The sequence below is a fragment of the Pomacea canaliculata genome, linkage group LG3 (assembly GCF_003073045.1).
Source record: "Pomacea canaliculata isolate SZHN2017 linkage group LG3, ASM307304v1, whole genome shotgun sequence".
Taxonomy (NCBI): domain Eukaryota; kingdom Metazoa; phylum Mollusca; class Gastropoda; order Architaenioglossa; family Ampullariidae; genus Pomacea; species Pomacea canaliculata.
In genome coordinates this window covers 4515601-4540588 of record NC_037592.1, presented here as the reverse complement: position 1 = coordinate 4540588, position 24988 = coordinate 4515601, and the positions used below count along the sequence as shown (strand labels likewise).

The 24988-nt window shown below is 37.4% G+C and overlaps 1 protein-coding gene across 1 annotated transcript; it reads left to right on the top strand.

Moving 5' to 3' along the window:
• The first annotated feature begins 617 nt into the window (after positions 1–617).
• LOC112559974 (TBC1 domain family member 9-like) lies at positions 618–24835 on the top strand. The gene is made up of 31 exons (XM_025231501.1): positions 618–1237; positions 2005–2116; positions 3461–3512; positions 4747–4824; positions 5321–5407; positions 5639–5734; positions 6154–6287; positions 6490–6555; positions 6862–6938; positions 7255–7311; positions 8206–8271; positions 8584–8716; positions 9241–9360; positions 9826–9914; positions 10155–10195; positions 10390–10528; positions 10929–11037; positions 11374–11468; positions 11729–11823; positions 12032–12178; positions 12366–12477; positions 14524–14584; positions 14725–14937; positions 15599–15709; positions 16386–16484; positions 16845–17036; positions 17366–17540; positions 18337–18420; positions 18709–19077; positions 19674–19759; positions 20063–24835. Exons 1-31 carry the CDS (start codon positions 1194–1196, stop codon positions 20822–20824), a joined length of 4101 nt encoding a protein of 1366 aa, XP_025087286.1. The 5' UTR covers positions 618–1193; the 3' UTR covers positions 20825–24835.
• The last annotated feature ends 153 nt before the right edge of the window (positions 24836–24988 follow it).

Genomic DNA, 24988 nt, shown 5'->3' with positions numbered 1-24988 from the left:
AAGGCAGTTGACTAAGTTCACTGTATCTAGGGATGGAAGGTGATACCCTCTCCTTCCGCCTCCTAAGCCTTCTCTGAAAATGAGGGGAGGTACGTGCTTCCTCAGCTTCCAGACCATACCTTGAGCCATGAGCGACTTTCACAGTTGAGCACACTAACCACCAGGTTACAGAGCCTCCCTTTTAGATGAGGCCTATAGGGATACCCCCAACTGCAGGAAACCTTGTAAATATATGTTTTTTCTTAACTACCACTTTTGTACATATCCACCTTCCACTCTCCTTTGATACCTTACCTTATGCCTACTACTAATTATTCTCATAGTACTTATAATTACTTCATTTACTTAGTTTATTTTTTACCCGTAAAGGGCGAGGGCAAAATGAAGAAAAGCATTTTCTTGCTTATTTTACCTCTCGTTTTAAAGAATTAATTGCCATTGTCATTTCAGTGGTTGGCGATTGTAAAAATTGCAAAAAGGGTAGATGGGCGCTGCCTTCAAAAAAAGACTGGCCTTGAGAAAAATTGTGCTAGTTTGCATGCACTGAGTTGCGATGATGCATTCTCAAATCCTGCCATCAAGTACATTAGAATCTGACAGCCTTAACACTAGTTGTAAATATCGCAGTTATTTAATTTCGATCACCAAAACACCATCTTCCAGCTTTTTGATTTGAACTTTCCATCAGAAATTATAATTAGCATTCTATAAAAACTGTTTTCACTAAACCGTCATGAAGAACGTAAAAATTTTATTTAAAAAAAAAAAAACCAAAAACAAAACGAGAATAAACCTAACAATGCGAAGCAGACAACCGGAAACTTTCGAGATTTTCAACAGCATCCTTCCTTTCGTCGTTCGTGATCAGATCAATGTCATCCCATTGTCTCTGCCGCATATTTCAATGCTTCGTTTTCTTGCATAAACGCCTTGTCCGTTTGCAATTTATGTTTCATAGTTTTACGATAAATTACAACAGTAAACTTGTAATTTTTTCTTCTCGCTCAAGTCGAGCACAAGAAGTCGACCCGCTGCAAGATCTATTTTGATCACGTGACTGTATTGACGGAAGTGGAGATGTGGCTGTCTGCTGGTTGAGTTTCGTAGTGTACTTTTGCTAGAAAAGGGCAAAGATTACGGGAACAATTTAATAAATCGAGAGGCGTGGAACAAATGAACAGATTATAAGAATAATGTGGGTGAAACCCGAAGAAGTGCTTCTCGCAAACGCCTTGTGGTAAGTGTAAAAGTCTTGCATGTTCGATAGTATTCTTGCACGATATGTATATATACTGTGTGTGTTTGGAATATTAATTTCGCACAAAGTTAATTGGCGCTGTTGACATTTCCCACAAATAGGTTGTTTGCATGCACATAAATTGTCATATCTTCTAACGCAAAAAAAAATCGCAATAAAGAGATAGGTGCTTAATCATGAAAAGATGCGGAAAGTGCATGTTTTGAAATGGAAATAATATGCAGCCTTGGGCCAACAACAACAAGAAGTTTGCAACAGTAACACGGATCACGATATTTAAATGATTGTAATAAAAGGAAATGGTTTTGCAGTAGTTTAAATAGTTTGAATAACTATAATTTAAGTGGAAATGGAGATAATGTAAGAAGTGCTTAGACTTGATCGGGGAATAATAATTAAGGCGTTAACCGTTGACAATTGGACCTATATATATATTTCTCGCGCTGTACAGGAGTCTGCATTTTTTTTTTTTTTTTTTGCCATTAGAATTTGTGTAAAACGAAGTGAAACTTTTCACTGTTTTCTACCCTATATCTGCTGATGAGACATTGGGGTCGAAATCACCACAACACTAGAATATAAAGACTTTTATCTTTAAAGAAGTATTAGTTTAATACTCAAATTATACTATCACTGTAAGATTACCAAAACTATTTAGAGTAAGTAAAACAAACCCCCAAAAACTTGTGGTCTAGAATGTTTGTGAAAATGCATCTAGAGAGAATTATTTGCATCTTGTGTTGTAGGGCAACAGACAGAGCCAACCCTTTCTTTGTGCTGCAACGTCGCAAAGGCTATGGGGGAGGAGGTCTTACAGGACTTCTTGTAGGCACACTGGATACTGTGCTGGACAATAGAGTAAGAATTATTTATATGCAGTTTTTGTTATGCATGTGGGGAAATCAGTATAACTATTTATCAACAGGAAGAGCCACATACAAGATCTGTCTTTGTATTGTGCTCTGCTTAGTATGTTGTGTGTGCATCCATGTGAGATAATGAGAGAGAGGAAATGAAAAAAATTAATTTAATTTTTTTTCTTATCATGCTGACATTTTTTTTTCTGCATGTATATGGTGTGCATCTTGTGTCAGTATTTTTGTGGGGTTCCCTTGTGTAAAGAGTATTAAGCTTGCTCTCGTAGCTAAAACATTTTTTGTACATACATATATATTATTGCAATATTTGTGTTCTTGTTTTCAATTTCCTGTTGTTTTTTATTGAAACTGCTTACAGCAGATGATTTTATATCCCATAATTTTCATCAAGTAAATATAAAGTAAGGCATTGTTTGGAAGAAATTGGATAAAACTAATAGCTATGCACTATGGTACTTAATGGATGGATGCAACAGTTAAGACCAAAAAAATAAAATAAAATGAAAGACAAGAGCTGAAGCCATGAGACCAATTTAGTTAGATGTGGAATATATTAATTTATTACTCATTCATCTGTGAAAGAAGCATTGTTTTATTCTTGTGGCAGTACTCTGTGATGATTGAATTTATTTTTTGCATTATCTTGTTAACTGTGAATCAACACCTGTTCAAAATACATTAAGAACCATTCAACCATCAAAAAGGCAAGATTCAGGCCTTTTATAAAAAGAGAAAGTTTTTTTCAACTTGAATTGTGTGCATGCTTGCACTTGCTCACACACAATCAATCATACTTTCTTTGTTGTCGAGGTGGCTGATATTTCCTACATAATCAGTCCCCTCTCCTCTTATGGTCACCAGCTTTCAAAGCCCGTCTTGGTGGCTGAAGTCATAGTAAATGTGCCCTAATCACACTGTGTCAAATTTCCTCCTTGTTATTAGAAATGCAAGTGTTTGATTTACAAAGTTGAGATAACGAAAACATACATACTATAATTACAGCTAAAATATAAATAAAACTCTTGAAAAAATATCTTTCCACTCATTGATTTTAATAAGTGCTCACTCACTGAGGCATTTATGTCCTGTGTGACCTGAATGAGGTCAGCTTACTGCAACAGTTTTGTAACTTACACATAGTTCTTTTCCCATCCTCTGTTTTATAAGTTTATTCTCTGCCTATTGGTAGCAGAAAACAGTTGAGATACCACCATCACTGTGACATACATAAAGCTTTAACAGGCAAATTTATTGATATTCAAATTACATATGAAACATATGAATAAATGAATTGCATTTGTATTATAAGTATGGTATTTTTCAGACATTACCATACAGAATTCTGCTGCAAACTGCTGGTTCAGAGGTCAGCTATAGTGAGTACTTTTATTTGTAACTTTACCAGGTTGGGCATGGGATGGTCTCATCTGCTAAATAGACAATGTTACTATTCCTTGTCAAAAATATTGATGTTTCCTTGGATGTGTATGTGCATGTTAACTGGAATAGCATTTCATACCACATACCCTCACTGTATTCATTTAAAATAAGAAAATGGACCTTTTATGGTGTCTTGTTTTCTGGATCACTTTTCTTACATCACCTGTACAGTAGCCAGTTTTTCCATATCATTTATCTGTATCACACTTTACCTCACCTGCAGGGTAACAAGTTTATCAGTAATCTTTCTTGTTGAAAGTATTACAGACAGTAAAGACAAAGGCACTATAATTTAGTTCCCCCCAAAAAATCAAAGAAACCATGGAAAAGATTTTCTTTTACTTATTTTGTTAATAAGCTCAGTCTCTGAGGCACTTTTTTCATGCATGTACTTGATGAACTTGTTTTGTTTTCTCATCATGTTTATCTCATCACTTGACCCAAATGTTGTCCATGATATACCTCTCCTGCTGTTGACATCATAGCCACCTGTTTCCATACATGTCTATCTCTGCTTAACATTCAGAATCTATCCCTGTTTGCCTTCACCTTTTGTCAGATTTTTTTCATTTGGACCCCATTGTAGGTATTTTTAGTGATTTTCATCACACTATACAGTATTGCAACATCTTTCTGCAATGCATAATGAAATTAAAGAAACATTGCCCAAGCCTAGGTGTCATTAAAGAATGCATTTATAGACCAGCCAGCCATATTTAGCCATCAGATGCAGGTTAACAGCTGTGTCTGATCAATTCTATCCTTGGGCTTGTGTGCTTGTGGCATTTTTTGTTTGTTTCAGAAATATTTAGTATTGTATACTATGTAAAATAAAAAAAATCTATCCAAGATCTGAAGTTGTAGTTTTCTGAGAGAATTGTGTGTGTGTATACAGATGTTGGGGGATGGAGGTCTTTGTATGAGAGAGTAAATGAGTGAGTGTAATGAGTGTAAGCAATGGTATATTAAAAAGTGAATAAGTGTATGAGAGATGAACTGTCTCTGTGTGTGTGTGAGAAAGAGGGAGAGTGCGTGTATTTTAAAAAAATACATACTCAACAGAGTAGTGTTTCCAAGTTACATTTGACATTAACCCTAATCATTGAAGTCCATCATCACACACTACCTGTCCAGGCTTTTTGATCATGTCTGTTAATGTTACTATTGCAGCTGTAGCCATTGCCAGCAACAGGAAAGAGATCACTCGAGATTGGGAATGGCTAGAGCAACATTTGCTGCAGACTTTGGGTGAGACCAAGAGTAAACATTTTTTCAACATTGTTTCAACCAGACTCATCATTGAGTTTATTACTGTTGCTGTTCCTCCCCACCCTAACCCAACCTACCCCCACCTCAACCAGCATCATCACCACTACTGACATATCGTCCTTATCAGAGAAAAAGCAGCTGAGATGGTATCTCCTTGTCAGATTGGGTTGATTTTTAGCATTAATTAGCAGAAAGGACTATTATAAAAGATTTTGTGTAGGTTCAGCTTTAGATAATCTCTTAGCATAAATATTTAATGCATTTAAAAATTGTATATAACTGAAAATGCATGTATGATTAAAATTAAGTTTTCAAAAGAGTTTGAAGAGTTTTTTTTAAATCTTACTGAAGAAACCATGGTGAGGCAATAAAGTTTCAGTCTTTGAAGTAATGTTTTTGATTTCAACATGCAGAGATGACCAGTTTTAGAGACACATTTCTTATGAGTATTTCTGTGTGTGTTTTCTCCCCACAGCTGCCTTTGAGAATGAAGAAGATGTAACTGATTTTGTCAAATGCAAAATTGAGAGTCTAGTTGCCAACAAGGAACAGCCCTTGGAAGGTTGGTTTGCTTTTGAACATGTGATGTATCACTTTATGCACTTACCTTTAGTGTTAGTTACATAATAAGTTTTCTGGCTGTTGTTTCCTACATCAGTCTATGTCGTATTATCAAGGAAATAGTTTAAAGTTAGGCTTTTTTAAACAATGTATTTTTTATATTTTGTTAAATAATATGTATTGCCTACCGGAAGTTGTTTCAAGTATGTTGGTGGTGAATTCTCCTGTGCAGCCAGCACTCCTGATGCTGAAGTAGAGGACTTGACAGCCTCTAGCAAGAAGTTTATGAAGCGTTTCAACATGCCACGTGAAGAGAAGCTTGTGAACTGTAAGTTAATTTCCTGAGAATTCTGACTGCTGGTGAGAGTTAAGTGCTACTGTTCTTTAAAATGGCTTTTATGCATCTAATAAAAAATCATCAAATCTGGAAGAATTTAATGTGTATTCATATATATTATTAATGCCACCAGTATTAAAGTTTAATTTGAATGTATATAAATAAGAATCTGATTGTTTAGTTTTTATAGCAGTTTTCACCCATCCAGAGTTGGCCTTTTTTCATAAGGAACTTGTCTGTTTATTTTTGGTTTGTTGCATATGAAGTAGGCCTAACTTGCCAGTTACTTAAGTGCGAATCTGAGTCATAAAATAGTTTTTTTTCAGCTTTGGATGGTATGATTATGAATTATATTAAGTATGTACATAGACATTTTACACATGTGGTAATATATGTCATGGTGTTTAAAGACTACTCGTGTAGTTACTGGAAAGGGAGCGTCCCAAGGCAAGGGTGGCTATACCTCAGTGTCAACCATCTGTGCTTCTACTCCCTCCTCATGGGCCGTGAAGCCAAAGTTATTCTGCGGTGGACTGACATCACGGTAATTCATCACATAAATTGTTCTATCGGTCCAGAGAATGGCTTTGCTTTTTATCTGCATGACTTTTGATACTTGAGAAACACAGGAATTGTTGTTGTCAGGGGAAATGATTCAAGGGATTCCTGTTAGAACTTGAAATATTTAACCATGATAGATCTACTATTTTCTCTGTTATATTCCCGTATTGTGTGCTTTATTCCAGAAACTTGAACGTGATAACAACATGATCTTTCCAGATACCATTAAAGTCTCCACCCGTGAGAAGAGTGTAAGTGTCCATTTGCTGCTAGATAACTGAAAATTTATCGAGAAATAAATTATAATGAATACCACAGTGCCACACCATCAGGTTAGGCATAAATGTAGGTTTTTAAGTACAATTTTTTTAAACAATTTCTTTTCAGTACTTTTGCTGATGTCTCCCAGACTGTCACTGCAAGGATAATATTTAATAAAAAAAATATTTGCTTATTAGAAATAAAAAAAAAAGTCTTGTATGCTGTGTTTTGTTTTATCAGTGCGTTGTTATTTGCTTTCTTTCCATCAGAAGACAATATTGCTGCTTTGTTTTCAGTACTTCTTCTCCATGCTGGTTCACATTAATGAGACATTCAGCCTTATGCAACAGCTGGCTAACATTGCTATGAAGCAGTGAGTCGACCTATTCTGATTTTTGGCTATTTTCTACTTAAAATTTGCTCTTAACAATGAGCATGCTTTAAGCTGCATTATGTATCATTTGCTAATTTATTAATAAATTATTTTAAAACTGCATCTTTGATAGTCATGAATTGTTCTAATGATGTGCATACAACTTCTTGTTTATGTTGACCAGACTAGTAAGTTGTCTGTCTACACAAATCTTACAACTGCTTGTTTATGTTGACTAGACTAGTAAGTTATCTGTCTACAAATCTATGAATAGATGAATATAAATGTGAATTGACTTGGAGATTTCTTGTGTTAGGCTTATGTTTGAAGGTGGGTTTCAAGAAGAGAGGTTCACATCTTCAACATCAGCAAAGTGAGTTACATGTACTAATATTTTTCCTCCATTTTCATGCATTCATTTTGCATTTTAATTGCATGCCTTTCTCCCGTTATGCAATGTTTTTGTTTTGAATGTTAAAAAAAAATTGTCAGCCTCATTTCTTTAACTGCTGGGTGATAATAGAACAGCAGTCTTCATGGTGATCAAGGACGTTTCTTGCCTGTTGTCAGTAATTTGCAGAGCAGAAGAAAATTATTTATAGTTTATAAAGAATAATGTTAATACTTAAACAAATTCTATACCAGTTTTGAGTTGCATTTGCATGTAAAGAAGAATGTGTTGTGTGTTGACAATTAAGAAATCAGCTACAGGACCTTGAATTAACATTTAGGGTATATATATAAACAAGGTAGTTGCTTAGAACTATTGTCTGGACATGTGACGCAATGTTGATAGCCACACAGGTTGGAAAGTATTCAGATGGAGCCAGTGTTGGGATGGAGGCTTGTGACGTGTGATTTTGTTCTAACTTCAGCTGACTGTGATAACTGTATATCATTCCTGCATGTTCATATTAACATTGGCAGCCACACTAGGGTACAGAGTTAAGCATACAACTCTTCAACTACATGCCATTCCTGAGGGCCAGTCTCACGTTTTGTTTGGGGGTGGGTGGAGGATGGAACAGAACAAGGAATAATTCACTATTGTTTTTTACCTTTCTTGACATGTAATATTTATGTCATTCAAGATGGTTAAGCTATCTAGACATTCATTTTGGGTGGTTCAGTTTTCATACTGTGTTGTCCCTAGATTTGCTGGGCATTTTACCCATTGAGTTGATTGAGTGAATTCTGTCATTACTAGCATTAGTATGCATGTGCATCCAATAAATGCAGTTTCAATAGCTGTTTTGGGTGTTTTCAGAAAAAAGAAAAAAGTGTCAAACCTGAAGAGAGACTTGGATGCAAAGTCACGCAGTGAGAGATTCAGGTATTATTTTGATTCGGAGAGCTTGTGGACTTCATATAAAGGAAATGACAACAGCATTGTTAAAGAGGGGAGGTAGTTCTCATGTGGGCGGGGTATCTCGTTTATCACTTAGAACCAGCATGGGGGCATGCAGTATTATAATTTTCTTGTCATTTTTGGTTGTTGGAGTACAAATCTATGTCAAATTGAGCAACAGGCAACCATCTCAAACATGGCACTTGACCAACTGACTAAAGTTTAGATCCCTAGAACTCATGTCCTGTTTAGAGAACACTCATCTAAATTTTAGTATTTATGTGTTTTGTGGTACAGGGCTGCTTTCAAATTGCCAGCTACAGAAAAGTTAGATGGAGATGAGGACTGCAATCTGTGGACTCCCTACAATAAGCAGCATGTGTCAGGTCGACTGTACATCTCGCAGAACTTTATCTGTTTCATGAGCCGGGTAAGGCTAGACCCTTTTGTACTGGTTAGATGTTATAGAATACGGGTGCACACATAATTGGGAGCAAAATAAAATTTTTAGACTGCAGTTATGCACTACAATAAAAACAATCAGTGATTTGTCTCTTGAAGCTTCTCAGAATTTATGTTCCTGCTGGTCATAAAGCAGCATTAAGTGTAGTCAGCTGTGATATATGAAGCGGCAGTAAATGTAGTCAACTGCGTGATATCTTACCTGAAGCAGCCATAAATGTAGTCAGCTGCATTACCCAAAGAAGCAATGAATATAGTCAGTCACATGACAGCTTATTTGAAACAGCAATAAAGGCAGTCACTTACATTATACTTTGTCTGAAGAAGCAAATGCATCATCTGTAGGAAATTATTTTCATGACTATTTTGTAAATAGCCTTGTCATGCATCTACAAGACATGATAGTCTTGGTCTGTTTATTTTGTAAACAGATTTATCATCTGCAAGAAGGGATCTTCATGTTGGTCTGTTTATGCTGTCATATGTAAACAGGTTCAGAACTTGGTGCTCCTTGTCATCCCCATGTCTGAGATCCTCGTTGCTGAAAAGATAGATAACTCCACTTCAGGTGGCTTTATCACCAATGCCATTCTCATCACAACAAAGGGAAAGGCAAGTCGCATTCTCCTGTTTTGTTGCCTTCATATACTGGATTGCCTGTTGGTGTTTGTGTAAAGAAGCAACATTAAGTAATATTTGAATATATCACGAGTCAAGCTTATTATGTAAACGCAAGGTATGTCTCTTCCTTCAAGTCATTGATAGATTTGATTTTCTCACCTGACTGACTCACATACCTGACACAGTCAAAACATCATTAATAGACCCTAAATGGTCTGACAAGAATATTTTCCTATTAGCTTTGTATTTCTAGAAGTACAAAGACCTACGCAAAGGGATTGAATTTGTAGTCTCCACTACAATTTGTCATTTTGGGAGAAGAGATTGCTGTGATGGCACACAGTTTCCCAGTGTATTATTTTTTTCTTTGTAAAGTGCTTTGGGCTAGCCTTTGATGGTGGGATACAATTCTATATAAACAACATTAAAAGAAACATTTTTTTTCATTGTTTGCAGATGAACTTCACATTTTCTCAGTTCAAAGATCGCAGCTTCATTCTGGAGAAGATTTCTACTTTACTTTCTCGGCAAAATGTTCCCCAAAGGTAGGTGGTTTCTGTTGTTAGTGTGCAAGTAAGGTTTCTTGTGATTTTGCTTTGGTTAAAAATATGTTACAATTCCTGTTACAAGTAAATTGTGCTATTGCTCTGTGTTAATTGTGCTACATTCTTCCAAGCTTAAAAGTTAATAAAATCTGCACATTAAGATTTGCAACAAAGAGTTGTGATTCTTCTGTTGACAGTGCAGAATTTTCTAGGTAAGAGACATTTGCATTTTTGTTTCAGATCTCTGAGTTTAACAGAAAGACAGGCATCAAATTCTGCAGGTATAGGTTGGACTAAGTGTGCAGTTTGTGCGTGTAAATTCTTGCTTGTCTTTAATAAATACGTATGTTATGGGTGTGTGTGCATGCTTGCATTTTTATATACATCTGTACAAGTGCATATGTCCAGCATTCAGCCTCTGTGCTGATTATGTCCACACTCTGTAGACGTTAACTGAGAGTTTTCATTAATGCAGAAGGGAATGGATCACTGCCTACAGAATTTCAGCCCGCTCTCATCAGCATCTTCAACAAGAAAGCAAGTGAAGATGAGATGTCATCCCACGAGGTTGCCAAAGAACACCTGTGGGATTTGCACTTTTCAGAATATGGGAGGTAATACTTTTTGTGTCCGCTCTTATTGGGTCTTCACTGTTTAGTGGGATCTGGCCTGGTTCTGTTGAGATATTGATTTTTCATTGGTGATAAATAAACATTTAAAAACCAAAGTCAGTTGCTTTAATTTGTCGAATGCTTTATCAGAGTGTAGACTAAAGAAATCTCTTTGTCATGGAATCTAGTCAGGAGATTTATGTCTTGCATGGAATAATAATAATAATCGGTGATGAGCAAGAATGTTTTTTAATGTGTTAAAATAATGGTAGTCAGAAACAGAACAAGTTAGGGCAACACCAGCAGAAATCAGCCAAAAGTTAAGCTAAAAATAGGTCTTAGTTGAGGACAAAACCAACATACAGCAAACATGCTACCATCAAAAGTTGTGCTATGTTTTCAGGGGGGTTTGCATGTATCGAACACATGCCACACATGAGCTGGTTCTCAAGGGCATCCCAGAAAAGTATCGTGGAGAGATGTGGATGGTTTTTTCTGGAGCTGTGAATGAGGTTTGTATTGGAGTAAAAAATCCTCTGGTACAAAAATAAATAATACAAAAACAGAATATTAACTGTAGCAGAACATTTCATGGTGTGTCAAACAGTGTAAGTTATGTTTACTCAGAATGACAAGAGGCTTTATCATTGGCTTATTTAGTGATAGCCTGGGTTTCAACATATAATGCAGTTGCATATTGGTGTAGCGACAACTACAAGGGAAGATAAAAGGGGGTTTAGACATTAAACAATAGGATTTGCCAATCTGTCTTTCATGGAAAGTGTTTAGAGAATGGCTATACATGCCACCAGTGTTATTACATTGATCCCACACCAATGCTTCCATAGATGGCCATGCATCCTGGCTACTATGCCCAGCTGGTACAGCAGACTGCTGGAAAGAGTAATTTGGCCACTGAGGAAATTGAGCGAGATCTTCATAGGTAAGGAGAAGTAAATCTGAAAGTGGTGAGGAGGGCTATCATCATTAGTAACAATTTAGCTTTTGAGCACAGAGAGGTTAGAGTTTTCTTTACAGGAGAACAGTAATGATAGTGCCTTGTTTTTATTATCTGAACATTGTTGGAGTTAATTTAAAATATGTGTTTTAAGTGGGGGGGGGGGGTGTGCAGTAAAGGAAAAAAACACAATTTTGTTAAAGCTGTGGAAGTTAATGAGGTTATTTTTTCATCCTTCATTACAGATCGCTGCCAGAACATCCAGCTTTTCAGACTGATCTTGGCATTGGGGCTTTGCGAAGGGTGCTGACAGCTTATGCCTGGCGTAATCCTAACATAGGTCTGTTCGTAAGATGTTAACTTTCTAATCCCATCATCCCTTTTTTCCTCCTCCCTTTCTATATGCCATCTTTTGTTCTTATTAACAATTAGAGAATCTATGTGTTCATGTGTCTGTGTGTGCATTCTCATGTATATGTATAAGGAAAGGAACAAGATTAAAAGATCTTAGAGATAAGGGAAAGTTGTTTTGGATTCTGTTGTGACAGGCTACTGCCAGGCCATGAACATTGTAACCAGTGTGCTGTTGCTGTACGTAAGTGAAGAGGAAGCTTTCTGGCTTCTGACTGCTGTGTGTGAGAGGCTGTTGCCTGACTACTATAACACTCGTGTTGTTGGGGCACTGGTGGATCAAGGTCAGTGATGGACAGAGCTGTTTGTGTGTGTTTTGCCATGTAAATACTGCTGTACATCAACAGTATGTGCTCTGTGTGTGTGTGTGTGAACATATATACATGCATGTGTATACGTGTGGATGAAGATCGTGTATTGTCATATGAATGTGAGTGTACCTAATTGCCATCAGTTTTTTTTCACTATTAGGTGTGTTTGGTGAGCTGGTGAAAGAATACATTCCCAGTCTTCACCAACGACTGGAGTCTCTGGGTCTGCTGAGCATGATATCCCTCTCCTGGTTCTTGACAGTTTTTCTAAGGTCAGTGGATTTATCTTTTACCTGTGAACGGGTGTTTGCCTTCTCTGTTTATATAACTATTTGAATAAATAAATATTTCTAAGCATACGTAATTAACATTAGCTGTGCGCACGATATATTTGTTCTTAGGGTAATTTGAAACTGCAATCATTTGGCTATCACTTGATGAGCTTGCTTTTACTTGCAGTATTTACATGACTTCTCTCACAATGTTTTCACATTAAAACAGTCTGTGGTCCCTGAGCATGGGTTCGTGATTGCCCAGTCCTCTGTCAAAGATCTCCTGTGGTAAATAAATGTTAACAAGGCTCTGGATAGATGCATCCTTCACTACTGTGCTAAACAACTTAGCAGAATTTTACAACATCTATTCCGGCTGTCTGTAGATTCTGGTCACATTCCTTATATTTAGAAACTTCCGTACATTGTGCCTGTCTCAAAACTCACGAGGCCCAGTCAACTCAATGAGTTCAGACCAGTCACTCTTATGTCATTTATCATGAAATCATTGTAAGGAGCAAGGTTATGACTTGCTGTTGATCAGTATCTGGATCTGCTGCAGTTTGCCTGCAGAGCTGGAAGAGGTGGTGATGATGCTAAGTTATTTATACTGAATACTCTGTACAAACATCTGGAGAAACCCAAAGCTCATGTCAGGCTTCTCTTTGCTGATTTTTCTTCTGCTTTTAACACTGGGCAATCTTGCTTGTTGGCGGAGAGTCTAGTTTTGGACTTCCATCTATCTCACCAACTCTCTGGATCCTGAACTTTTTAACTAACAGGCAGCAGAGAGTTTCCATTAACAGTCATCTCTCAGATTCTGTTGTCACCTGTACAGGTTCTCCTCAAGGCTGGTGCTTGTCTCCACTACTGTTCATATTATATACTAACAATTGTTGATGCACTACAGATAGGAGCTTTCTTATAAAATTTGTTGATTACTCTGCCTTGCTGTCACTTTTGCATGATATGATCCTCCATAAGAGCCAACAACGACTGTACCTCTTACAGAAACTCAGATCTTTTTCTGTCAGCTCTGTCATCTTCACTCGGTTCTATCAGTCCTTCATCACGTTTTCTTTCATCTTTTGGTTCCACAGCCTCTCCTTAGGAATAGTCTTGTCTCCCTTGTTAATATCTGTTCCAAGATCACCAGAACCTGCCTTATGTCATCAGCAATTTCTTAGGAAGGCGTCTTGTATCCTCTCTGTTTCTGATCATGTGTTGGCATGTGAGTTTTCACTCTTGCAGTCTGGCTGTAGGTAAGCGATGCCTGTATGCAGAGCTAATCATGCCAACTCTACTGATCATGATCTTATACTAGCCTGAAGGTCTGCTATTGCTGGGAATGTGTGTGTATGTGGGAGAGAGAAAAATCGTTTCAACATGTAGATGTATATATTAATAATAAATAATAATGCACAATTTGTAAAGCACATACCCACACTCCTAAGGAGCAAGCTCTTAGCGCTTAAGAAGAACGAAACATGGACAGCATACAAGGGACAGGAAAACAAACAAATAGCACATGAACTGTAAAAGAATAAACATCCGTACTAAACAAAGAATAAAATCAAATACAGAAAACACAAAGAGGAACCAAATAACAAGAACAAGAGCTGAGAGTAACATGATATTGCAAAAAGGAAGGGTACGAAAAAATACTAGCATTATGGGAAAGGTTGTTAGGAGTAATGTTTACGGAAGAGATGTGTTTTCAGTGCACGTTTAAAGGATTCAACAGTGGGTAGGTGGCGGATATAGAAAGGGAGAGAGTTCCATTGTTTTGCTGCACAATAACCAAAAATCCTGTGGCCATATGTTGTTGTTTTGGTGACAGGAAGAGTAAGGAGACTATCATCAGACGAGGAGTAGAGTTGTCTAGCTGGGACATAAAATTATTATTATTATCGTGTATGAGCACTATCTTATTTTGCCCTTGTGGATAAGTAAGTTGTATTTGCCTAGAACATTCAGGTTACATAGGGGAAGTGTAAGGGTAATAATGCTTCAAGACTTTAATTTTTCTCCCTGTTTTTTCCCCAGTGTGATCCCTTTTGGTTGTGCTGTCAACATCCTGGACTGCTTTTTCTATGATGGCGCTCGAGTAAGAAATCTTTATTACTAAAATAATGCACCTCTGTTTTAAAAAAAATACATTACAAAATTTTACAAGAGCTTAATGGTTTACTTTTTTTGTCTGTTTTTCTCCACTTTTCTCTTTTGCTATTCACATTTGTTTAAAAGGTAATTTTCCAACTATCGCTGACCATTTTGGAAAATCGGAAAGAGCAATTGCTAAACTGCAATGAGGATGGAGAGGCCATGCTCATTCTGAATGACTATCTGGAGCGTATTCACAATCCTGACTCATCAAGCACTCTGCCGAGACAGACAAGTCCTGGGGGTCACTATGTACAGACATCTGTGGGCACCTTTGTCAAAGTTCTTTCTGAGGAGGTGAGGTGCAGTTTAAAAAAATTATCAGTGATGCAAACTTAACATTTTTTGACAAAAAAAACTTTGTTTCAGAAGCTACATATTGATTGGAAGCTGGCTGAAATGCCAGCCATGTTAGAATGAAAGTGCATGAATGACATACATTTCATTGTCTGAACAGATGTGAATAATGCAGTGGGGATTGTGTAGAGTGACAAAAACAAGTTACAAGCATATATTGTAACAGAGAGAGAGAGAGTTTTGTTGGAAGAGAGAGGTTTGTTGAGAAGAGAGTGAGGATCATGTAGGACAAAGAGAGCAAGTCACAAGTTGAGATCTGATGCATCAACTATTGGGTCCTCAGTTTATCAGCCCAGTTGAGGATTAGCCTCGGATGTGAAAACAGGTTTAAGTTTTTCTCTGCTTGGTGGTGGCTGCAGTAGTAGCTGCAGGTGACCAGCAAACGGTCACCATAATAAAGGTACCACATCCTACTGCCACTTCTTCACCAAGTGTGTGCATGTTTCTCAGATGCAAAAATAGAATGGGTTTATTGTTTGTCCTGACTTTCAATGTCATTGTTTGTCTTAACTGTTTCATTGTTTGTCCTGGCTGCCAGTATCATTGTCTTGACTGCCTGTGTCATTGTCTTGACTTTCAGTTTCATTGTGTGTATTTGCAGGAAAAAGTAGATGTGCGGGATTTAGTGCAGGAGAGCTATAAACAGTTTTGGAGCATTAGCAATCGTGATATTGACCGACTTCGCCTCAAACATCGCCTACTTGTTGTGCAGGTTTGTGATATTGTATACAAAATGTAATATTTGTGTTTGAGGCAGGTTGGGATGTGAAGATGTCTCTGTGTGAGGGAGAGAGAGAAGGCTAATACTTTTATGCAAAAGGGTGAACTTTTTTTCAAACCTTGTATGATTGCAGAAGCTTTTATTCTATTTTATTTATTTAGTTGTATGGAAATATCTCTCAGAAATTATCAAACACTAATAATTCCGAAGCCTTTCAAATGGACCTGTAGCTGTTTGAGCTATCATTGTACCCTTAAAGTATCAGATAACTGTTTGACTGTAAGATAGTTTTATATCACCAGTTCTTTAATGAGATCATACACTTCTAAAACTAATTACTGTATGTTCACATATAGTAGTGTATAGTTGTGCAGTTGGATATGTTGATCAGATTGTATTATTTCAAACATGGACACTTTGCCATGGCTTTCCATCCAGGTCATTAAATGGTGGTGGTGGGGGTGGAGGGGGGTTAACCAATCGTTCGTTGATAAGCAGAAGTTTTGTGCAGGTTAAAGCTCATTTATAGCTTGTAAGCAATTCATTGCTTGACCTGACCTGGTCATTGGCCATGGTGAGGGTGAAGAGACATGACAAACAGCAGACTCAGCTTTCCACAATGGTCTTTGCTTTCAGCCACTTATTGAATTTTGGTCATTTGTGACAGAAAATTGAAGACACTGTCATGCGTAACATTGTGCGCAGTGTTGCTTCAGACACACTGTTTGAAGGAAAGGAGCTGGAAGAGCTTTACATTCTTTTCAAGGTGAAGTTAATGGCTGTTCAGACACTGTTTTTTCACTACATTTTTTTCTGTTGACAGTTTTCAAAACTTTTGTGTACTGTATAGGGAAGTGTGAAGTTTAAATATAAGTTGATATGCTGACTAATTCCTGCACATTCATTCTTTCTCAACTACTCAGCTTTTCCTCTTTTTTCATACATCCCAGTCTTTCTCCAGTCCTGCTTTTTTGTCTGCATAGACTTTACTTAGTGACTGTGCCTTTACAGTCTTTCTCACTTGTGCACATTCTCTTTCTTTGTTATTCTATCTCCTAACAAATGTACCAGATTATTTTTAATTTTTGTGCATTTCTCTTTTCTTTGCTTCATCTTGGGTAATTAGGAGGAATATTTGTCCTCCTGTTATTGGAGGACATCACCTCAACCTGTGGATACTTCAGACAAGTATGACCCATCGAGGCCATACTATGAACTGTACCGAGTGGACTTTGAGCAGTTCCGGACACTCTTCTTGGCCTTGGCTCCCCAGGCAACTGGACCTCGTGCACCAACATTAGCCCTGAAAGTGTTTAGAGTAAGCAGACTATCATTCTGAGTAACATTAACACATAGGCACTGAAAGGGTTTCGAGTAAGCAGACAATCATTCTGAGTAACGTTGACATGTTGATAGAGCAGAACAACTTGGAAGCGATCGTTCTTTGCAGTTTTTCATCAATGAAATAATTCCTTTTTCTCAGTATTGCAGTCAGCAAATGTGTCAAAATTAAAATTAGGTATAAAAAGGGATTATTGAATTACGTGATTATATGAGTAAAAATCAGCATAAGAAAATGCATTGATCAGTGAGTTGGTCCTAATTATGCAATGAGACCAGGTCTTGGTGTTATTATTTGCTCCCCAGTATCTGGATGCTGATCAAGACAACATGATCAATTTTAAGGAGTTTGTGTCAGTGCTTGGGGTTCTTTGTCGTGGTAACCCCACCCAGCGCTTGCGTCTCCTTTACCTTCTGCACCTGCCACCAGCCCTTCTGCCCTCTGACCCCCTTGATGACATGCTTGGGTCACCACAGTCAGGTGAGAAAATGCGAAAGCAAAAAACGTGAGGAAAAGAAAGAAATATGGATGTATTTCTCCAAGGAAATGTTTTGAGTGTTGCTTTGAACTTACCAGTTATTATTGCCTCAATGTTAGAGTTTACAACATGCTTTAAAAGATTGTTTAGGCGCACATCCTCCTGCTTGCAAACTATTTATGAAAAGGAGTTATGTAACTATATGTCTCACCCTAGTTTATGACAGACTTTTGGTTTCATTCATGAAAATGAAAACTTTGAGCATGATAGCTGTAAGATTGGTAAGTGTGCCTTTTTTGGAGACCACATGCACAGCTGCATTTGTGATTTTTGTTTTGGATGGCTGTTCAGATAACTTAATTTCTGATGATTTGAAGGTCTTCAGTATGCCTTGATTGCATTTGATGATCGGAAAGATTTAAGGCACTAGTAGATTGTCTGTAATGAATGCCAGTTGTGTAATAGATATATAATAGTTGTTACATCTTACACTTATAGCTTGTGACCTTAACGGCATGTGTTTAGGCCTTAAAATATAATTTGCCTTCAGGCCTCAAAAACATAATAATAAATCTACCTTTAGGTTTCTAGAAAATGATCTGCCATGAGTAGCTGAATAGTAGCCTTGAGTTAAATGAGTTGCACACTCTCCAAGGAGAAAAACCTCCCCTTTCCTTTACAAAAAAAAATAAATTATCATTAGGGAATATGAAGGTCAGGAAGCTACTTAGTTTTCAAGTGTTCTTGCATTTTGACATAATATTATGGCATTTGATTGTGTCCATCTTGGCTTACTAGATGGAACAGAAGCTGGCATGGAGGCAACAGAGTACTTTGATGTCGATGGATTTGATGAGGATTCTTCTGCTGCTGATGGAGGAGGTAAGTAAGGAAAACATTGATGTGCCATTTCTGGGCTTTAGTCTGTTGTATTCTGTCCATGTCTTAAGCGCTGAAAGCATGCTCCTTCGTGAGCATGATTATGTACTATATAAATCACACATTTATTATTATTAGTGTTGAGGTTCATTAGATTTATCAGCATGAAAATACCTTTTCATTGGTTTTTTTTTTCCATTCCCAATCACTGTCGCTGGTATGTGTGCATGTGTTCTGATTTTTGAAGTTGTCACAAAGCATTGATGTTGGGTTGTTATGCTTCTTATTCAGATTTGGAGCTACCCATGGTAATAGAATCTGAGTTTCAAGTGTTACCTAACCAAGCGACTTCTTCATACTCCTTTATGACTGCCAGCTCAGAAACCTCAGAAAGTAGCAGTGAAAGTGTCCTGAAGCAAGGCGAGACTTCTGGTCAGAATCAGATGTCAGTTCCAGACGCATTGCAGACTCCAGACAATGATGGTGAGAAGCATCCCCCAGAAGAACTTCTGCCCAATGCCATCTGTGGAGGACTTGGCGAGGAGACAGAGAATGAGGTCCCACAGTTTGAGTTGTTAGGATCCAGTGATGGCGGTGCCATAGCACTGACAGAAATGGCTTCAGCGCTGACAGTAGCTGATAAAAAGCCCATCAGCAGAGGTAAAGAAGCAAACAGTGTGCTTTATAGGCGGAATGGGGTAGTATTCTTGCTATATAGTTAGTCACGTTGGTGTGACAAAGACTTCCTCATTCCTCCCAAATGTGGAAAAATTCCTGATTTTTCAGGGAAGATAAAAGGTGGAAAAAAAAGATAGGGTTGGACATCAGCATCCATCTGTTGTGTTTTATATGGTGAGCACTCACAAATCACTTAGACAGGGTGGGCCACTCAGTTTACTTAAGGCGAGAAAATTCCTCTTGATAGATTGAGCCATCTCACTTAGGCATGGTGAGCTGCTCATAGTTCATTTAGACAGGGTGAGCCACTTACAGTTTAGCCATGAGGCTATAAGACCTTCGGGACCTTTACTGTTTTTTATCTGCTTGATTATTGTTTAAATGCATACACATTCCCTCACAAAACTTGTGAGGCTAAATAGATGTAAATATGAATATATGTATGAATAAACATCCATGCACACTCATCACACTGGAATTTGTGAAAGATCGTTTCCAAAATTACAAAGTGGATTTTCAGTCCAAGTTGACTATGTATCCTGTGAACATCAGGGTGTTCTTTTTTCTTTCTTTTGCAGGGAGTGTTGTTCATAAGACATGGGACCAGTCACCACGAAGACCAACAGACAGCTTTGATTTTCAGAAGCTCCCACGTCTAAATCAGGTTGGGTTTTTTTTTCTTATCATGGTTTCTTACTCAGTTTTCTTATAATGATTTTACATTGGATATGCTTCATTTTCTGATTCTAAAGTGGAAAACCACTTTTCTGTATTATTACTGTTTACGTTATCTTGCCATTGCTCTAGTATTCCCAGATTTGTCAATTGTCGTGTATCTTTGCTTTAGCTGTAGATTGGAAGGAAACTGACAAATCTGATTATGGAAACTGACTTTCTTATTAGTTTATAAACAAAAGCATGCTGTTGCTTTAAGTTTAAAGTATGATTGTGTGCACATTTTTTACAGATTCAGTTCATCCAATTGCTGAAGACCTTGTACGACATGTTTACGGATCTTTCCCAAGAACAGGCATTGTACCATTCTCTGGCCACCGTAGGCACTTTGCTTTTGCACTTGGGAGATGTCGGAAAGCAGTTCTACACCAATGGCAGTGTGTCAGGGGAGACCACTGTTCTCAGCACCTCAACATCTTCCGGCTCTTTGCTTAATCATCTGCCCCATTCTACCAGTATGGACAGTCAGGGAGATGTATTTACCTTCGGTTCCTTACCTTCTGACAGTGTTATGGATAATCCATCTCTAAATAGCCAAGGAGACAAGAAGCAACCCCAGAAAAACCTGGGAGACACAGATGTAACAGGTGATGCTATGGAAAGTAAATTGTCCCCTATTCAGGACACACAGGTGTCCTCAGAACTTCAGGCTGGAGGCGAGAGGCTGGGAATGGGGGAAGCTGCTACCGTCACTAAGGGAGAATACCTTGGCCTGGAAACAAGGAGAGAGAATGTGATGCGGCAGTCAGATCCAGACGATTATGAGGAGGAGGGTAAAATGGCTAGGTCCCCGTCAGAAAGCCAGCACATCTCCACATCTTCCAGTCGACCAGATGAGACTTGGTCTATCAGCTTCCAGCAATTCCTGGCCACCATGTTGACAGAGAGTGCCTTGGTACACTTTTTTGAAATGCAGCATGATGTTTCCCACTCTGTTACTCGGATGCGCAACAGACGTCTGGTCACCCAGACAAGCGTAGCTGGTCCAAAGTAGCTACCTTTGGCAAGGTCTCTGTGACTGGTATTAATTTATGCATTTTCAGTGAAGCCTATACTGGATGCATGCACTGAATTTCAGGGACACATAATATTTGAGGGCATATCATTGAAGGATATAGACCTGTAAACATTTCAGATGTGGGTTAATTGGAACTCAGTCGTTTTGGCTTCATCTAGCATTTATGCTCCTTATTAAAACTCCTTTTTCTTACCCTGTCACTGGTCATTTTTTGATTTGATACTTAGTTCCCTCTTGAAGTAGGTTGAGAATCAATTTGTGGATGGTATCATTATAAAATCAGAAATTGGGAAACTTTATAAAATGTTGATATATCACCAGTTTGAGAAATGTTAACGCTTTGTTGTCATGGAAATGAGTGGTTTTCTTGGACTATGTTCAAGGTATGAGTTTATGACCTGGCCAAAGCCTTTACATTAAAGAAATGCTGCTGAAATTTCAAAATGGTTGCTGAGAAACATACAACCAGCTACAAGTTGCAACATTTCAAGCCAGTATACTTGTACATACAGTTAAGGTTATGATAAAAGGTAGCAATTCATTTTGTGCATTAGATTTGTTTATTGCATATTGGAAGTTTATGGACCTTCTGAGATCAGTTTCTTTGCACCTTTGATGAGGCCAACCTTTCTGTTTAGGGTGATGACAATTAGCAGCAGAAATGCTACGCAGCAGTCTATTTATATGCCTTCACTGTCAGTGAATCCTCATCAGTAAAATCATTGCTGTGTACTAACAATGAATTGTTCAAATTTCAGGACGTTGTTTTCGTAGAATGATTTCTGAAAACATGTTTATCAGGCTCACTATGCTGTGCTCAACATTCTCTGTTCAACAAAAGTTGTCGTCGAATCATTCAGATGTAGTTCTGTGGTGGAAACAACAATGTTTTATAGCAGATAATTATATTATCTATTAGTAGTGTATCTTCATTGGTTTTTCTGTAGGTCTGTTAGAAGACAGAAAGGGGCATAGAGAAAAATTAACAATAAAACCACATCTGTAATGTTCATTAAAAAAATCAGTTAATTCTTTATTTGAATTTAGTAGTGCACACACACATGAAAAGTCCTTTCTCAGTGTATAAAATGCCATAGGCCTTCTATAGCATTCTTATTGCATGACTCATGATATTAATCAGTCTTGTTTTTGGATAAAAACGATGGTAGGGCTTGCACCTTACTTTTTCAGTTAGAAATTGAAGACCCTTGCATGTAATAGGACCAACTCCTTATCTGTAAATGGAGGATACATTTATATTTTTATCTGAAAATAACTGTGCATAAATGGAAGGGGAGCATACCCAATGGTGGTACATTGTATGTCTTTGTAAATTTAGAACTTTTGAGCATGTATCCTGTATTTGTAACGCTGTTCAGATCTCAAAGAGCTTGTATTGTTCATTGTCCTATCTTCAAGATGCTTATGTGGTTTGATCACAGAATTTTTGTGTGGTTGTGGTCTCTGGATTTTCCATTTTAAAAGCACAAATGAATGATGGGTTCAGTGGGCTAGTACTTGCCTTTTGTTCTACGTTCAAAGACCAGCATATGTATATCTTCAGGAGAGACAAATACTTAGAGCCTTCTGAAGTTTGTGGGGTTTTGGCAGTTTCCTTGGATTTTCCCATAAAGCTGACTAGTTCCAAGCTAAACATTACCTTTCTGCCACACAGCTTGCATTTGCAGAGTATTCAAATTCAGTTGTTCATTCAAATATTTCTTGGGATTTTAAATTGTTTGATGTCTTAGTTTTTAATTTTATTGATCCTTGAAATGCGAGCTGATAGAATAGTGCTTCAGTTATTGTTAATGATGTTGCTATATCTAGTATATGATGTTTGGTGATGGGACCTGTGAACCTCAGTTTTTACTAGCATGTGTATTTGTATTCATAAGTGGTGGCAACACTAGAGGTTTCTAATTCACTCAGCAGAAATTGCACATTGTTACTCAGAGCTGCCTTTCTCACTCTAGGTTCTGAACACGACATGGTATGCCAAACTTCTTGATGGAGCTGATTTCTCATCATTCTCTTTGTTTGGGCTCATTTTGCTTGAGATTAGCTCTGTGCAGCATGAATTGTACTGAATTGGCTGGTGAATCAGAAAGTCAGCTTAAAGCTGTCATGTGAATTATACTGAACTGTCCAGTAAATCAGAAAGTCACCTTAAAGCTGTAGCACATGTGAATTAACTGTTCAGTGAGAGACTTTCTCATGTGGGTGCAAGACTGGCTTTGCTGACATGAGTTCACCACTGCTGCACTTCTTCAGTTCTCCCCAATTACTGGTAATGCCATGCTAGTTTCTGGGGGAAAATTCAGAAAAAGTTACAAGCAAAATTTAATAAGATATAATGAATTAGAGAAGTGCAATATTTTTTTTACTCATCCAGACCAGGTAAATGAATTATGGTAAATCTGTTATCACTGATGTTCACAATGCATATAGAAGAACTAGCTGAACATGCATCAAGGGACAAAACATCAACAGTCACTGGCTGTATTCTACTTGTCAAGCATTGATGATTGTCAGCAGCACCTGGTAACATACATGAGGATGATTGTCAGCAGCACCTGGTACAACATCCACAACCTGAAGCATAAGATTGATGAAAGACATCATTTGGTGGTTAGTCTTCATGTTATCCTACCAGTCACTGGTGGTGGCATACATGTACCTGTACATACAGCTAACATAACAGGCCTATCTTTAAAGCATGCCTTTTGCCTAAAACAAAAATAGACTACATGTATAAACCTGTCACTGTGAAGTAGATAAAACAGCTGCTGTAATACTTGCTTCTGTTAGTTATTCCTTCCACCGTCCTCAACTTTGTCTCCTGATATTTTCTAAGATCTCCTTCCACGGGAAGATTCATTTTGTGATCATCTCATTTGTGTCCTTAAATGTGTCCTTACAGTCACATTTTTGTCTCATTATTCTCACACATTTGACCTTCACTTATCAGTACGATCTGATGTCCTCCTAAAGTGTTTTTTATCTTTCTTCTCCCACTTCTTCAAAAGCCATCTGAAGGGTTTAATCTTTATTTTTATATTTTTACGACATTTTAGAAGTACAAGTATTTCCTTAATTTCTTCATTTTGTTCTGATAAAAATATTATCCCCAAATGGGCAGAGCTTTCTACATGCCCAGTTCTTATAGGTACATAGCTCATTTGATGATTTACATGAAGCTAGTCAATAACATAAGCCAACAGAAACTCAAAGCCTTGGTGATATCGTGTATTTAACATTCGTAATGTCAAGCATCTGCAGTCAGAAAAAAATGACATACTTGTCCTCATTATGTTACTGTTTCTTATTTTGACTCTGTTTTGAACTTGTGCATTATTGTAATGTTTTTTTGCATTTTGTTTGTTAATTTGTATCTTTCTGGAAAAAGGAGAAAAAAAGACTCAAAAGATTTTTTTGACATGCCACACCTACCATTACTAAAATGCCAGTTAAAATAATATTACAGCTTTTCATAATAACTATCAACTGTTCTCATGGTTGCACACCTTCACTAAGGGGCAATCTTTTATGGTTATTTGTTCATGGCTTAATAATGAGAGTTTACCCACATACTGTTTGCATCTATTATTGTTAAATCTAGTTGATTATTTTTTAAGGACAAAAAACATTCTGTGATACACATACCATTGAAGCAGATGATAGTCTGTGTATTTTCTTAGCAAAATATGCACCGCTTGCACAGTTCTAGATAAATAAGTATCTGGACTGCATTCTCCAACATATTTTTGTGTAGCTGAAGATTACTAATACTGCAATGTATAGACAGTCTGGTGGGTATATATATAAACCTGTTTGCGTGGGGAAGTGTGTGTGAGAAAGGATGTATGCAAGAATAAAAAGTGCAAGATACTTTTAAAAAACAATGTTTAAACGGTCTTTCCAAGTATTGTTGTCAGCTTTGTATGACATAAACTTTATAAGATTAAACCTTGGGTGGAGAAAACTTTTCTTGTCTTTTTGCAGACAACATGGCAGTGTATCTTTGTCAGTGTTACTGTGGCATGCAAGGTGGGCAATTCCAGGATTATACCAACAATTTTAACATGCTCTTTTTCCACACACTGTTGAGCAGCTCTCGGATTTTCAGTCCATTTTCCC

Excerpts from the sequence above, each read along its gene's own strand:
- LOC112559974 (XM_025231501.1), top strand. The coding sequence starts at position 1,194 with ATGTGGGTGAAACCCGAAGAAGTGCTTCTCGCAAACGCCTTGTG. Across the intron at positions 9,361-9,825 it reads TCATCACAACAAAGGGAAAG|ATGAACTTCACATTTTCTCA; the intron begins GCAAGTCGCATT and ends CATTGTTTGCAG. Across the intron at positions 12,478-14,523 it reads TTCTTGACAGTTTTTCTAAG|TGTGATCCCTTTTGGTTGTG; the intron begins GTCAGTGGATTT and ends TTTTTTCCCCAG.